Source organism: Asterias rubens, chromosome 4 (assembly GCF_902459465.1).
Source record: "Asterias rubens chromosome 4, eAstRub1.3, whole genome shotgun sequence".
Lineage (NCBI taxonomy): Eukaryota > Metazoa > Echinodermata > Asteroidea > Forcipulatida > Asteriidae > Asterias > Asterias rubens.
This window is the reverse complement of record NC_047065.1, coordinates 5,303,649-5,319,009: the sequence shown is the minus strand read 5'-3', so window position 1 is coordinate 5,319,009 and position 15,361 is coordinate 5,303,649. Positions and strand designations below refer to the sequence as shown.

General features: G+C 40.2%; 1 protein-coding gene across 1 annotated transcript; it reads right to left on the bottom strand.

The window, feature by feature from the left end:
- Positions 1–3,053: 3,053 nt before the first annotated feature.
- Positions 3,054–14,575, bottom strand: LOC117288868 (acid-sensing ion channel 1C-like). The gene is made up of 9 exons (XM_033769721.1): positions 14,115–14,575; positions 13,063–13,230; positions 10,500–10,624; positions 7,033–7,220; positions 6,423–6,573; positions 5,830–5,895; positions 4,941–5,097; positions 4,371–4,462; positions 3,054–3,175 (listed from the first exon to the last, which is right to left on the bottom strand). The coding sequence occupies exons 1-9, from the start codon at positions 14,573–14,575 to the stop codon at positions 3,054–3,056; spliced, it is 1,530 nt and encodes a 509-aa protein (XP_033625612.1).
- Between the last annotated feature and the right edge of the window lie 786 nt (positions 14,576–15,361).

Sequence of the window (15,361 nt, the reverse complement as noted above, 5' to 3'; positions counted from 1 at the left end):
AATCAAGGGGGGTGTGGGCGCACTGAAAGGCGGCAATATAACATCATTCCCAACTTTCTTTTTTGAAACGCCTCTGATGACTGCCTTGCACCAGTAAGCCTTCCAAATGATTTGTATTCTTCAAGTTGTTGGAAAGTTCCTGCAAACATACACTTTAGACCCCGGCAAACGTGGAGAAAGTCTCTGGGCTGGACCTAATTAAACTGTTGAAAACAAATCACTTGAAATATTCTTCTCGAGCAAGGTTCAACAAACTTAGTTTTAAGGTTCAGGTGGAAAGCAATCTAGAGCAAGTTCGAGTGCGCACATTTAGTCCACCAGTGGTCGACCACAGACTAGCAACGCACATGCGCAGTGACGTACTCACCCGAACGACTGCGCTTAACACACGCTAGAATGGAACATGCTGTTGGGACCAGTGAAGAAACCATGGGCTCGAGGCTGGTTCCAAATGATCGACCACAGTAGTCAACCAATGGTCGACCAGCCTGGGTTCGAGTCAAAATGGTCAACCTTTAGTTAAACATTGTGCACACTCGAACTTGCTCCTAGTTACGGAATGTTGTTGCAAAATGACACAGAATCCGAGTTAACAAAGTCAGTTTTATTCTGTTTCCGGTTCAGCCTGGACCGGGAAAGAGTCAAGCCCATGGAACTTCGAATCCGGGTCAAATATGTTTGTTCGTAGAATGCCCAAAGTAGAGACCCTTTAGGCTAGATCTGCTACAACTATAAAACAGTGTGACAAAATTATAATAATAATAATAACAACAACAAGAACAACAACACTTGAACTAATGTAGGCTACAAGTCAGCTGCTTTGCGAGGAAGGTTCGATAAACTCTAAGGTTCAGGTATTGTTTACATTTCTTTGCAAATGATTTGAGAGAGTAGTATGATGTATTTCGGGGGTTATCTCTTGCAGTGTTCAACAATCATTATTGGCACTCACAATTTGTCATGTATGACAACTGTGGAAGTGATATTCACCTGCACTTTGTAGGTGAGCTACAATCTGTTGTCAAGGTTGTCGAACTTTGCTGAAATCTGTCACCATCAACAATTGAATATTATTATTATTATTATATATATATATATATATATTTTAATGACCCTAATAATTATTTACGGACATTTATATTGCGCAGTGACCTATACATATACTCTACTGCGCATAAGGAATACAAGAGAACAGAGATAATAATAATACACAAACAGAGCAACGATGAATTAAACTGGTGAAAACAAATGGTTAACTTTGATTTTAATACATGAAGCGAAGAAGATCTGTCTGATACAAGGAGGGGAAACTGTTTCCAAAGATTTGGAGCGGCTTGTACAAATGACGATCACCTAAGGTAAGCCCTGACTTCCCTGCTGTGTGAGCCAGCAATGTTGACATTAAAAGGAGAGTTCAAAACGGTAAGCGTTAAAGGCACCTGGAAATATTTTTTTTCCTTCAAACATTAGAGTATATATATGTTCCTGAACAATAAAATAATTTTTTTTTGAGGAATTGTTTTTGACGATTTATATGTTTAAAAAATTAAATAAACTTGTGTGGGGTGACTCCGCCTACCCCTTTTGTGACGTCAATCGAGGAAGACTTTGCCTCGATCGAACATCGAACACACGTACGTGCAAGTACATTCAAGTCCTAGTCGTGAGTTTGTACGTTTTGAAAACGTCTTTTTCTTGCATTTTTTCCGGCAATGCCGACCAGGTGTATTGCTGCTGGATGCAGCAAAACAACTAAAGATGGTGTCAGTTTGCCAAGTTGTCCGGTCCGACGTCTTTTCCAGCGCTGTGCGGCAAACACTTTAAGCCGTCGTGCTTCGAGAATCCGGAATACACTACACATTTTGACATGAAGAGACAGGTTCTTTTCTAAAACATGACGCCCTAGCGGAGAAGTCATAGAAGGTACCTGAAAGATGTAACGAACCTAAAGGAGCAGTTGCCTAACGTGACAAAAATCAGGTATTGTTTCAACGTTGAGGGCATGTTTTTAGCTTGCGCCAAGCGTCTCTATGCTGTGTTGGCACTGCATGCGAATCATCGTGCCTCGATTGACGTCACGAACAGCGCCCTCTCGGGTCGGGCTTTTTTTCAAATTTGTAAATAACATGGAAACTAAGTTTTTGTAAACCTTAGTTAATTTTGTATTCATATTCCACTCATCAAAACACATATTTTAGTGACAAAAGCTTTATTTTGACAAAATACCACTTCCAGGTGACTTGAACGTCCCAATCTGACTTAACGTCCACGCTAAAAGCATCAGATTAGATACTTTCGGAGAATTTGCAAATAGTGCACTGTTGGTGATGCTATTATGCTTGTTCAAAACGCATTTAAAGTGTGACTGTGTGCTCAAAAGCTTAATTTGTTTTAATCTGTGTAACATGAGCAGTATGTTGCATCACATTGAAGATAATAATTCACACTTTAAAAGGCTTGTGTTCTGTCCCATTTCCCCCCTCTTATTGGACTTACATTGCACATATGAAAACACATCCCGGGCCATTAGGCGGGCCTGGACCCCACGTCCATCTTTAATAGATGTGCCAAACCCACCACCCTCCCCCTTCCATAAAATCTCCTGCATCGATCGACCCTTGAAGACGCTGGTGATGATAGGGATTTTTTTTTAGGTACAATAACCATGATAGCAAAAATAGGTGCATCATTAGGCATTTAATTCCAATATCTGTCTACCAAAAGGGGGCACATCACCCCTCAGCCTACCTAGATTGAACCAGAGAGCATCCAAGGCCTAAACAAATCACCGGGGCCCTAAAGCGGGCCGCCCGGACCCCACACCGTACATGTTACGTCCCCAAATCGTTCAAGACGGATTGACGCCCACGTGGAGAGTCAACTGTGAATTTAACCACAACACATTTTTGTTTTGTTTTAATATGATGCACATCTCCTGTCTCATGCCTCTCACCAACTTCAACCATCCTACACCGGACAAGATTAGTCGAATTAGAGTCCAGGCAATCAAAAGGGTTGTGGGTTCGAACCCAGTTAAGTAGATGATCACTCGGTTATTTTGTGTAGGTCGATACATCACTATTGACAAACATAGTGTAATACACATGTTCCACAATCTCCAACAGTGTAAGGATACTTCCTCCAAGCCACAAGCCAAGTGCACCTCCAAAGTCACCTAGTAAAAGCAGAAGTAAAGAACTTAAAAAAATGATTCACTTTTTTTGTTTTTGTTTTGTTTTATTATAAACAAACAGCTCCAAAAATGTAATCAATATGCATTGGTTTGAGGAATCACGCACTATAGGCACCGCGAGCCGATAAACTAAACCTGTCAATTATACACATATTAACGGCACTGGATATGGGCACCTTTGGTAAACAAATGTCAAAGACCAGTCCCCTCACTTGGTGTATCTCGACATGCACAAAATATCAAACATCATGTGAAATGTGGAACTCGTTTGGTCGTCAAAGTTGCGAGAGAATAATGGAAGAACAAAACACCCTAGCCGCACACGTTGTGTGCTTTCAGATCTTTGAATTCGATACCTCCGCTGAGGTCTCGAAATCAATTCAAATATTATTTTAGAAGGAAATTAGTTCTTTCTAAAAGAATGCGTTACTTCACCGGGAGCCTTTTCTCACAATGTTATAATAACTAGCAACAGCTTTCCATCGCTCGTTACCAAGCTAGTTTTTATGGTAACAATTATATTTAGTATTGTGTCCAGTGCTCTATAGAATTCACGTATAACATGAATGCTATACATAAGGGAAATGGAACACTTTAAAGGCAGTAGACACTATTGATAATTACTTTAAATAATTATCAGCATAAAACCTCACTTGGTAACAAGTGATGGGGAGAGGTTGATGGTATAAAATATTGTGAGAAACGGCTCCCTCTGAAGTGACGTAGTTTTTAAAAAAATAAGTAATGTTCCACGAATTTGATTTCGAGACCTCAAGTTTAGAACTTGAGGTCTCGAAATCAACCATCTAAACGCACACAACTTCGTGTGACAAGGGTGTTTTTCTTGCATTATTAATTATCTCGTTACTTCGACGACCAATTGAGCTCAAATCTGTACAGGTTTGTTATTTCATGCACATGTTGAGATACACCAAGTGAGAAGACTGGTCTTTGACAATTACCAATAGCGTCCACTGTCTTTAAAGGATAGTCTTGAAACATTGTGGATTTCGTTCAAATGCTTTAGAAGAAGGCCTATGATTCCATAAGCGTTTGCCATTGTGTTACTAGTACAATACCTCCATCTGCTTGAGTGGGTGGTTTACAAACATTTCCTACTCTTAGCACACCCATGATCACGAAAAGTATGTTACAAATAAATTATAAAAGAGCTTACAAAGAAATCCAAAGAAACAGTAGGTTTCATACTGAGTGCTCCGCTCGATCGTTGTGTCCTCGTAGTACACTTCAAGCAGTACCAAGTTAGTTCTGTAGATAAATACGGAAAATGTAACAATCTATATTAATAGTTAAAGGCAGTAGACACTATTGGTAATTACTCAACATAATTATCAGTATAAAACCCCACTTGGTAACGAGTAATGGGGAGTGGTTGACAGTATAAAGCATTGCACAAGTTTGACCAGAGTCCGTGCCAAAGTCACCGATAAACCGGATCAATGTGTTTAGTGTCAATCCCACATCGCAGGTCACACATTCCGGGTCGAACGGACCCATAACGGGGGAACCTTTCACCTGGGAGTGCACTTTGTATATGGTAAGTAAATGTATGTTGGCATGGAATTCCTCAAGAAAGTTCATTCGCATTGATTGGGTGGGGGGGGGGGGAAGCTTCTATTAACTTGTGAGAAATAACGTGAGGAAGGGTTTATCTTTGATGTATAAACATGATGCAACATTCTGACTTTGAGTTTGGGAAAAAAAGTTGTTTTATGAAATACCTTACCCAAAATAACTCGTCGCTTTGTTGCTGCCGAAATGAGAAACCGCCAGCCTGCCGGCGTAAAAATCAGAAGGGAATTTGGCAGTTGAGACGTAAGGCACAAACTGAGTCACATTGCATGGTATTGGACATGTACACTCTTCTCCAACGCTGAAGCCTCCTGGGAAAAACAACAACAAACAAACAAACAAACAAACAAACGAACAAGTAAAACACGTCATCTTTTGAAACAAACTGGTTCAAAATAAATAACACAAATTAGCACGAAAGCAAACTAAGAAAGGAAGATTATTTATCGACCCCACAGCCTGAACTACTATATCCTCTGCAAAAGTTTGATACTGTGAGCAAAAGTGCACGTCAAAATACTAGTTCTTCAAAAGCAATAAAAGAACAAAAAATACACTGGTGGAATTTATTAGACGTCCGATCATAAGTTCCGATCAAAGAAAAATTCCCGATCATAGAAAAAACATATTACGAATCTCGTACCTCAAGTTAAAACATGGTAAAAACATCTTTTTTCCCCGAAACACCCCAAGCAAAAATTCTGAAAAACGTGAGGTCAAACACGCCCGCGCAACAAAGGAATCGTGATGTCATTGGCGGCTATTTGATGTGGAAAAATAGCGCCCTCAGTTTGCCAACAAAAAGGGAAAATCGCCGCTGACATCAAGGGGTCATTATAATAAATAAGCCGTTGTTGACCCACGGCTGAAAAAGCTGCGCGGAGAGGTGCATTTGTGACTTGAATTATTTATTAATGCAAATGTTAAGCGTAAAATGGTTATAAATCGGTATCTACGATGTCTGTTTGGCCCAAAAAAGGGTAATAGTTAGTTTACTGAGATTATGCGGTAGCCGCTGTTAAATGTTGATGATTGCTACTTACTTGTGTGGGGTTCAGAGCACTCAAACACTTCCACCACACCACATACTCTCTTGCCGGTGGCAAATTCTATAGGACAAGAAGTCACAAAATGAAAAAAACTAAAGGCTAGAAAATAGTGCCGTGCAGTTAGGTTGTAATGGTTACAGCCAGCTGCATAGCGACCCCTTGTCAAAGGTGGGACGTCATAGTGTTGTGGTGAAGCCGGCCAGTGAGAATGACACGGGGGAGAGTGCTTTGCTGAAGTGAACGTCAACAAACATTGCATCCTAAAAAAAAACATAAACTAACAATTTGATCGGAGACGGTGTATAAGACTTTTATGAGCGCACACCTACACATCTTTGACATCCTGATCTTAGAGTAAAACATTATTTTCAAAAGACGAGCTGAAAGCTGAGGTGAATATTGAAAAGAGTTAGGACTAGTCCCAAGTTGGTACTAGTTATAGGAGATATTAAAAACTTAAGGATAGTCGTAAGGACGAGGGTAACTCGTCCTAACTCGAGATAAGACTAGTCCTAACTCTTAGTGTGGAATTCAGTTCTGTTTTTATAAATACATAATTCCACAAGGTTGTATTTGATCTTGCTTACCTGCCATGTATGGTTCAACACAGCCACATATTTCCATAATGTGGTCAATTAAACATTCCATTTGACACTTATTCTTGGAGAAGGCGTCGAAATACTTCAGTTCTATTGCCCCGCAGACACTCAGATGGTGTGGAGGCTCTAGATTTTGAGTCTGTGGAAGAAACAATTACTATTGACATAAGTGAGAGATCCATGTATTTAATATAGACGAGTTGGGCCAACTCGTCCTAACTCGAGTTATGAATAATAATTATTATAGCGTTGGAGTCGGCCGCTGGTCACCTACGCGTATTTAGTTAAAGGCAGTGGACACTATTGGTAATTACTCAAAATACTTGGTGACGAGTAATGGGGAGAGGTTGATGGTATAAAACATTGTGAGAAACGGCTCCCTCTGAAGTGCCATAGTTTTAGAGAAACTAAGCGCACATAACTTCGAGTGACAAGAGTGTTTTTTCTGTCATTATTATCTCGCAAGTTCGATGACCGATTGAGCTCAAAGTTTCACAGGTTTGTTATTTTATGCATATGTTGAGATACACCAAGTGAGAAGGCTAGTCTTTGACAATTACCAATAGTGTCCACTGTCTTTAAACGCTTGGCGTCTTACCTCTTTCCTTTGTATGGCGATTCTTGCCTCGGTTCCCGCCGATACAGCGATTCCAGATGACTCAACCAGTGGTATTTCGTCTTGGTCATGTACGGCGACCATTGCTCCAGCTGCCCCGCGGTTTCTCTTGGAGAAGAAGTAGTGCTCTTGTTGAACATTAAAGAGAAGGCTGAAGCCATGCAATTTCCCTGAAAATAATGTGTTGGTCCATTTCAATATTGTATTATTACAAAATAGTATTTTCACACACTATTGACCCCTTGCACGCGCATCACACGCGGTGACTGATGCCACGCTTACCATATTGGTGTGCAGTAATAGGTGTACGTGTATTAACGCCGCATCGCCTAAAACGCGCACTTCACCGCAACGCACAGCATACTCTATGCATAGAGTTATATATGAAAACGCACAGTGAAATTGCCCACCAGTATGGCGCATTTATAATTTTTCTGGTGATGACGTCAGGTGAAATGGGTAAATTGTAGTCTGGTTCCCTGACGAAAGATTCCTTGACGTCTCTTGTTAAAAATCTTAGGTCAGGCATCACCCACGGTTAAAAATAGAGCATGACGCAACTTGTCAGGGTCGGGGGTCATCTCCAGGGAAACCATGTCTGCACGTACTACTAGTTGCGATAACGTAACCCTCCTCCCAACGGCCGCCAGGCCGGAGGGTTACGATTTGATCGTCAATTAATGACAATCTGGTTCAAAACATATAATTTCGACAGCTAGTCACCAGATTTTGCCCCAAAAGGACAAAAACTTACCAGATCCCGGAGCGATTTCCCAGGTTTATATTATTTTGAACTTGTCGCATCGCTTTGCAAACGCTTTATTTATGCACAACTCCTGCATTGGCAGTAACTGACATAAAAACTCCTGGATCTACGGCCGACATGACTGACATTACGAGTCCGTACCGAACATCAACGATACTGTCCGAATGGTGACGACACAACGTTCAGAACATTTCGGATAACTTCGAAAGAAGAGGAATTCCTCCTTTTTGGTCACGTGATTTTGGGTGATACCGGACCCTAAATTCGACAGAGCCTAGTCGGAGATTTTGGGGTCTGGGAACCAGACTTGGTCAATTGGTGAAGTGGTAAGACTGAAGGACTTGCAATCAAAAGGTTGTGCTGGGCTCGAATGATTTCACAAAGACTGGTTACAGAACCACAATTTCATGATTTGTGCAATTTATATTCATAGACGTTAAGCCAATGTTTGAATAAGGAAATCAATAGTGGTGAAGAGATTTTCAACTAGTGGTTTAATCCCAACGAGGCATGGTTCCTGATAATTTTATCGAGACGAAGTCGAGGTAAATTTTCAAGAACCAGGCCTCGGCGGGTTTAAACCACTAGTTGAAAACCGATTTAACACACTTTGATTCCCATTCATAAATACTTTTCGGTCAAAACTCATCAACACTTTAGGTCAAGAAGTAAAATAAATGCAATAATTGTAATTATTCAATGATTTCTTTCAACACAACACAACACCCCTCCAGCTATGAAATGGTAAGGCCCTCCGCCGCCCTCGATCACGTAAACAACTCCTTATAAGGGAATGCTGTGGGCGTCGCGCGTATCGCGTGATGTTGCACAACTGTTTCAGCCGTTGCTCTCGACCAATAAGAATGAAGAAACTGTCTTGTTAGCCTAGGTGCAAGCTCGCATGTCACGCCCATGTTATAACACTTTTTACTGGTGTGACGGTCATAGAAATTGTACCCCCACTGTTATTTTTATTGCACTTGTTATGTACCATTTAATTATTCAAGAGAAGCGCCCTCTCTTGAGAAGCATTTCAATTTCGCGCGCTTCCGCCACCCTCATAATGATTCCAGCGAAGACCTGACAACATGTATTTTGTCTTCGTCTGTTTTAGGAAATTAAATGGCGCACCGAGTGTAAAGAAACAACTTGCCGTTAGCCTCTATCCTTTACGACTCTTTTAAGTATTATAGAGGGTCACACTGGTGTTATATCATCCGTTCAAACAAAACCTCGTGATGCCCTCTCGACCAATCAGAATGGATAAACTGTCTTAGGTATTAATGAATGAGGACTAATTGGTTGTTGCCTGTATGGTGTTTAATCCATTTGTTGGAGTTTGCCGAGTTCCCTTGATGGGGAAAAATCATCAAAACAAATAAATAAATAAATAAATAAAATACAAAAATACAGTGTGGTAGTTACTCAAAATAAGTGTTAACATAGCAAGTTAATTGGTAACGAGCAATGACGAGCTTTTGATAGTATCGGATATTGCTCCCTCTTAAGTAACGTAGTTTGTTTGTGAAAGAGAGAATGTCTCACTTAAATAATGACATACTTCAGCTGAATAATTGTATTATGCGGAAAGCACACAGGGTAATGACAAAATTGTGTTTATTTTTTATTTTTTATTACAGGTTCGTTATCTCATGTATGTTTACGTGCACCAAGTGAGAATACTGGGCATAATTTAATGGCTCTGCTTACCATAAGCCCAGAATCGGCGCTTACGAGAATTCCGTGCTTACGACAATTCCGTGCTTACGACAAGCGTATTTCACGGGTTAGCGGCGAATTTTGGCGTCTGCGCGTGCGTACTCTACGTTTATAGGCATTATACGCTCACAAGGCTAGCGCAGAGATTCGGCGCTTGCACGTAAGCGGGGAATCGTGATCGTAAGCTCAGAATTCGGCGGTAAGCAGAGCCATGAAATTTGGCCCTGGTTTGACAACATTACCAATAGTGTCCAATGCCTTAAAGACCTGGACACTGATTGGTAATTGTCAAAGACTAGCCTTCACAATTGGTGTATCTCAACATATGCATACAATATCGAACCTGTGAAAATTTGAGCTGAAACGGTCACCTAACTTGCAAAATAATAAAAGAAGAAAAAACCTTGTCACACGAAGTTGTGTGCGTTAAGATGGTTGATTTCGATACCTCAAGTTCTAAATCTGAGGTCTCGAAATCAAATTTGTGGAAAATTACTTTTTTTTTCTCGAAAACTATGGCACTTTAGAGGGAGCCGTTTCTCACAATGTTTTATACCATCAACCTCTCCCCATTACTCGTCACCAATAAAGGTTTTATGTTATTAATCATTTTGAGTAATAACCAATAGTGTCCACTGCCTTTAACTGATAATTTGAAGTTATTGTGATGGAAACAGTTTATAATCAACACCAATACCGTTAATTGCCTCTGATGAAGAGGAATATTTCAGTAGAAACAGTTTTGCAGGGTCTTTAATGCTATTCCTGTTAAGCAAACCTCCGGATACACATGACGCACAATTCGACCGCCCCCTTTATCGCTTCATTTTTTGTTGGGAAGAAATGTGTTTGTTTGCCAGAATTATGTCTTACATTGATTCCGATACTTAACGTTTCCGTATAGCTTTTGTGATTTTTGTTCTGTTGCTTACTTTAACTAATGAGGTATTGAGTAAAAACTTACCACCAACTTTCACGTGTCGTACCTCTTGGCCGACTTGTCTTCCGTTAAACGTGTGGCAGACGCCGAAGTCCGTTATGGTGGTAGTGAAATGAAGTGGTGTAATTTCCTCACCATTCCAGGAGCCCCTGAATAAATACATACGTGAAACATAGTAGGAAATGGGGTTTTAACGAACAGAACATTCCATCGGTACCCACCAGTTCCCCCAAAGTAAAATTTTAATCAACTTTGTAATGGGTGTTGCTAAGAAGTGAACGCCCGCTAATAAAATTTCCAAACTTTGCTTGTTAAAGCCATTAGAAACTTTCGGTACAGGAACAAAAAAAAAAGGTTCACAGATTTACAAATAACTTACAGGGTTTACAGAAGGTATAAATGGTGAAAGACTTCTCTTGAAATATTATTCATTTAAATGCTTTACTTTTTGAGAAAACATTAAAACAATAATAATTCTCGATATCGAGAATTACGGATTTATTTTAAGCACATGTCATGGCACGGCGGAACGCGCGGATACAAGGGTAAGTTTTTTCGTAATTTTCTCCCGACTCCGATGACCGATTGAGACTATAATTTTCACAGGTGGTCTGTTATTTTATATAGAAGTTGTGATACTGAAGTGTGGGCCTTGGACAGCACTGTTACCGAAGTGTCCAATGGCTTTAACATGAAGCCTGTTAGATTGAAAGGAAGTCATTTTGTCATGAAAAAGCTGTAACATTTGAATGCCAACATAAATCTACTAAACCTACCGTATGGACATTTCATTTACTTCCATGTGATGCCCTAGGTCTAGGTAAAGTGCTGTTGCGTTGATATATCCACATTGCAGTTGATATTTCGTAAAATTCGTACCAGCTGCACCACGTACTCCCGCCAAGTTGATGTCTATCAACATTTGGCCGAAACATTGGTTCGTTAGGTTGACATTTCTGAAATTATTTTGGGAAGACAATATGAGGAAATAAAATTAACGTATACTTGAAGGAACGTTACAGAATTGGTAAGAAAAGAAACAAATCGTGAAGATCACTGTTTTACATAAAACTTACACGGTCTAATGATGATGATAGTTAAACACATCCGTTGGAATATTTCTGTCTGAAATGTCATATTTAATGAGAAATAAATAATCTAATTTCGCGTTTGGAGTTTATCGCCCAGTGAGCATTTTATAAAATTTTTGTTTTGGCCTCGCTGCAGTGCAAAATTTGAAATCGTTGTTTTTACTACTCTCTCATGACTCTCCCACTTTCTACATGTTTGTCAGTTTGTGTATATGGATTACATAAAGTGCTTACACTGCTAGCAACTTTTTGGCTAGCAAAACCAATTCTGTAATGTTCCTTTAATGTAAATTACTAGTTAACGCCGTACATTTTCACGTCAATGAATCCCGATTCCAACGGGGAACTTTGAGGACGCTAGGTGGGAGCACACTCAAGTTGTCAAGTCGACAATGTGCGCATGCGTAACGAATAATGGGTGCGTTCGCTTAGCTCCCCTGGGTCTACCCCGATGCGTGGCAGTTTTTTTTGTCTAGGACGAACGTGGGTAATTATCTGCACACGTTCGTCCTGGAAAAAAAAACCGCCACACGTCGGGGTCGACCCAGGGAAGCTAAACGAACGCACCCTATACATTTATGATAAGTCTGCTGCCACCTACCGATCAACGTCTCCCATTTGACATCCATGAGCAAGTATGGGTGGTGACTAGACTTGACTAGTCTAGTCGCTCACCGAACTTGCTCCGTGATAAGTGTCAGATCAGGTCCCGAGTTTTCACAAGAGGTATTCGTATAGTTTAAGTAAACTTTGAAAGATAGAAGGGGACTATAAGTTAGCTGCTTAAAAGCATTGGACAATATTGATAATTACTCAAATTAATGATTATAGCACAAAACCTTTCTTTGTAACATGTAATGGGGAGAGGTTGGTAGTATAAAACATTGTGGCAATGGCTCCCTCTGAGGTAATGAAGTTTTCGAGAAAGAAGTAATTTTCCATGAGTTTGATTTCGAGACCTCAGATTCAGAATGTGAGGTTTAGAAATCAAGCATCTGTAAGCACACAGTTTCGTGTGACATTTCATTATTATCTCGCAGTTTCGCCGACCGATTGAGCTCAAATTTTCACAGGTTTGTACTTTTGCATAATTATGTTGAGATACACAAACTGTGAAGGCTAGTCTTTGACAATTACTAATATAGTGTCCAGTCTTAAAAATATGAATGTAATTATTAAAGCACCGACGTCACCAACAATGGAACAAAAACACGTACATTTTGAACACACGAATGACGTCTGCACCTACTTTACGGACTTGAAATGGTTACTTCACGTATGCTAAAAACGTGAGAATTTAACAACACATTTTTGCGACGTTCACGTTCACGTATTTGCTTGCGTAACGTGCAGCTAATCCTCAATAACGAGACACCATAATATATTACTGACCTCTAGCCGAGGGCAACAATCTTAAATGACGTCACTTGCATAAAGGTTTATTCAAATTTATTATTATTATTTTTTTTTTTATAAGTGAAGTGTTTTTATCTTACCTGAACGTGTTGTAATTGCAGATAGTAACGGCGGGGAATACTAACTTATCGACGTAAACAACCCGTAAGTCGACCGTCTTTGGACTACCGAGAAGGACGGTCGCTCTTTCCCATATCTGGTTTCCGGCTGCAACCAATCCTCCCACGATGGCAATAAACCATAATAGCCTTAACAAAAACATATTTTGTGTTTAAAGGCAGTGGATACTATGGGGTAATTACTCAAAACAACTATTAGCATTGAAGAGCAATGGGTAGAGGTCGATAGTATAACACGTTGTGAGAAACAGCTCCCTCTGAAGTGACGAAGTTTTCGAGAAAGAGGTAGTTTTCAATGAAGTTCGAGACCCAAGATTCAGAATTTGAGGTCTCGAAATCAAGCATCTGTGTGACCATGGTGCGACACGGGTGTTTTTGTTTTCTTTCATTAAAAACTCGCAACTTTCACAACCGATTGAGCTCAATTTTCACAGGTTTTCATACTGTATGCATATTATGTTTAGATACACCAACTTTGTAGACTGGTCTTTGACACTTACAAAATAGTGTCCAGTGTCCTTATCATCAAATTAATTTGTAACCAAAACAGGTGCCGTGGTTTCACAATGGTTTGAGCTTTGGGCAAAACATCTAATCGGCTCGATCCCATGGGCGAACTGAGTTGTTTGAATAGTCATTTGGACTGTAACGTGACAATACCAGTTCTAACCAAGAAGGCCGTAGGTCCTTGACTATCTTCTGGTTCAAAATGACCAGCAATATGTGACCCAAAACAGGGTAAAAAATAGTAAAATCCGACTTTGGAATACCTCTGTTTCGGGTCAGCTTATCGCTATAAATCCAAGATCCGCAGCAATTCTGACCCGTGCTATTAATGTTGTTCCCTTTCCTTTTCTTGAGTGCCACATCAATCAATTAATCAACATTTATTTCCATACAATCATATACATATTTAACATGATATGTAATAATTGCACACTCAGTGAAAACAGAGCATGGTGCTCAAAGCTTTCATTAAAATAAAACCCGTTAGTAAAATGACCATGACTTACCTTCGAATGATACCATCCTGATTACTGACGACATATTTCAAGCCTGGAACACCGACAGCATCTGATACTGTGGACGACCACATCATGATGAACCTATTAAAGCGGTTAGCCGTTGCTGCCTCCTGCACCGCGCGGCCTCGTTTCCTCTCGCCGTTAAACTCGGCTCTTCCTCCCATTCCTTTCGCCTCTACATCCTCGGAGTCGGGAGAATCTGTGCTGTGATCTCCTTTCGGTAGTTTCTCCACAAACGCGTTCTTGGTGATCGAATGGCGAATGATTGGACTTCTGTTTTCCACGATGCGTTTCAAGTTATCGGCCAGAGGAACGTCACTGTTATTAGCCTTGTTGGTTTCTTCATCATCATCCAACGAAATAACCTCCATGTTGTTTTGGTTTGATGTTAGTCTCGGAAAGTTGTCCTCATCGCTGTCGTGTTTAGTTTGTACATCAGCACCTTCCATTGCAATTTCCACCCGTCTTCTCCCTTTAGCTTTTGTCAAGAGGTACGCATAGGTTTACACCGTTGGTGACAATTTGCTTGTCGCACCGTTGGCAAGCTTAATCAACCCAAAATTGTAAACATAAAAGTGTCAGTCATGTCCATCTTGGTCGAACAAAACCGTCTCCTGAAGAATAGGTTGTACACAGCTGTCTAAAAGTGGATGACCAGTACCAAATTATACATGCATCAAGAAAGTAAAGCTTCGCTGCCACCTTTTCTGTTGGAGCTTGTGTTGAGATGTGTTATTCGAAATGTTCGAAACAATTCAGAGAGTTGTAGTGTCACCACAACAGCATGTCTTGAGAAGTTAATATCATACTTTAGGGCAGTAATATCTAACAACGTACGCTTTCAGAAGAACTTATCCAGCAAAATAGACATACACTAGTGATATAGAAAACCAACCACAGTCCGCATTCACACTTTTAAGTTAAAACATTACAATGGATCAGATCCTAAATGCCAATGTATTGTTTTATGAGTTAGCAATCCGGATGGCAATTCCAGAGCTTCTACCATTCCGAAGACAGATGTACATATCCCTGTGGGTCGCTGAAACATTGTTACAAGAACACTCTCATATAGGCTTCTTGCATAACATCTTGTTTTGGGTTATTTTAGCAGCATCACTCAACTTGGCAAACAGCCGTTAATGTATTTGTTCAGATGAAAGTCACGCACAGTGGACATACAAACGTATCTAGTCCGGTAATCATAAAGTGACCTTAATTACGCTTTATCGATT

Coding starts and splice junctions, on each gene's coding strand:
- LOC117288868 (XM_033769721.1), bottom strand. CDS start 14,575: ATGGAAGGTGCTGATGTACAAACTAAACACGACAGCGATGAGGACAAC. Junction 7,221..10,499: donor ACGACACGTGAAAGTTGGTG/GTAAGTTTTTAC, acceptor CATTATTTTCAG/GGAAATTGCATGGCTTCAGC. Junction 3,176..4,370: donor CTGTTTCTTTGGATTTCTTT/GTAAGCTCTTTT, acceptor TGCTTTTACTAG/GTGACTTTGGAGGTGCACTT.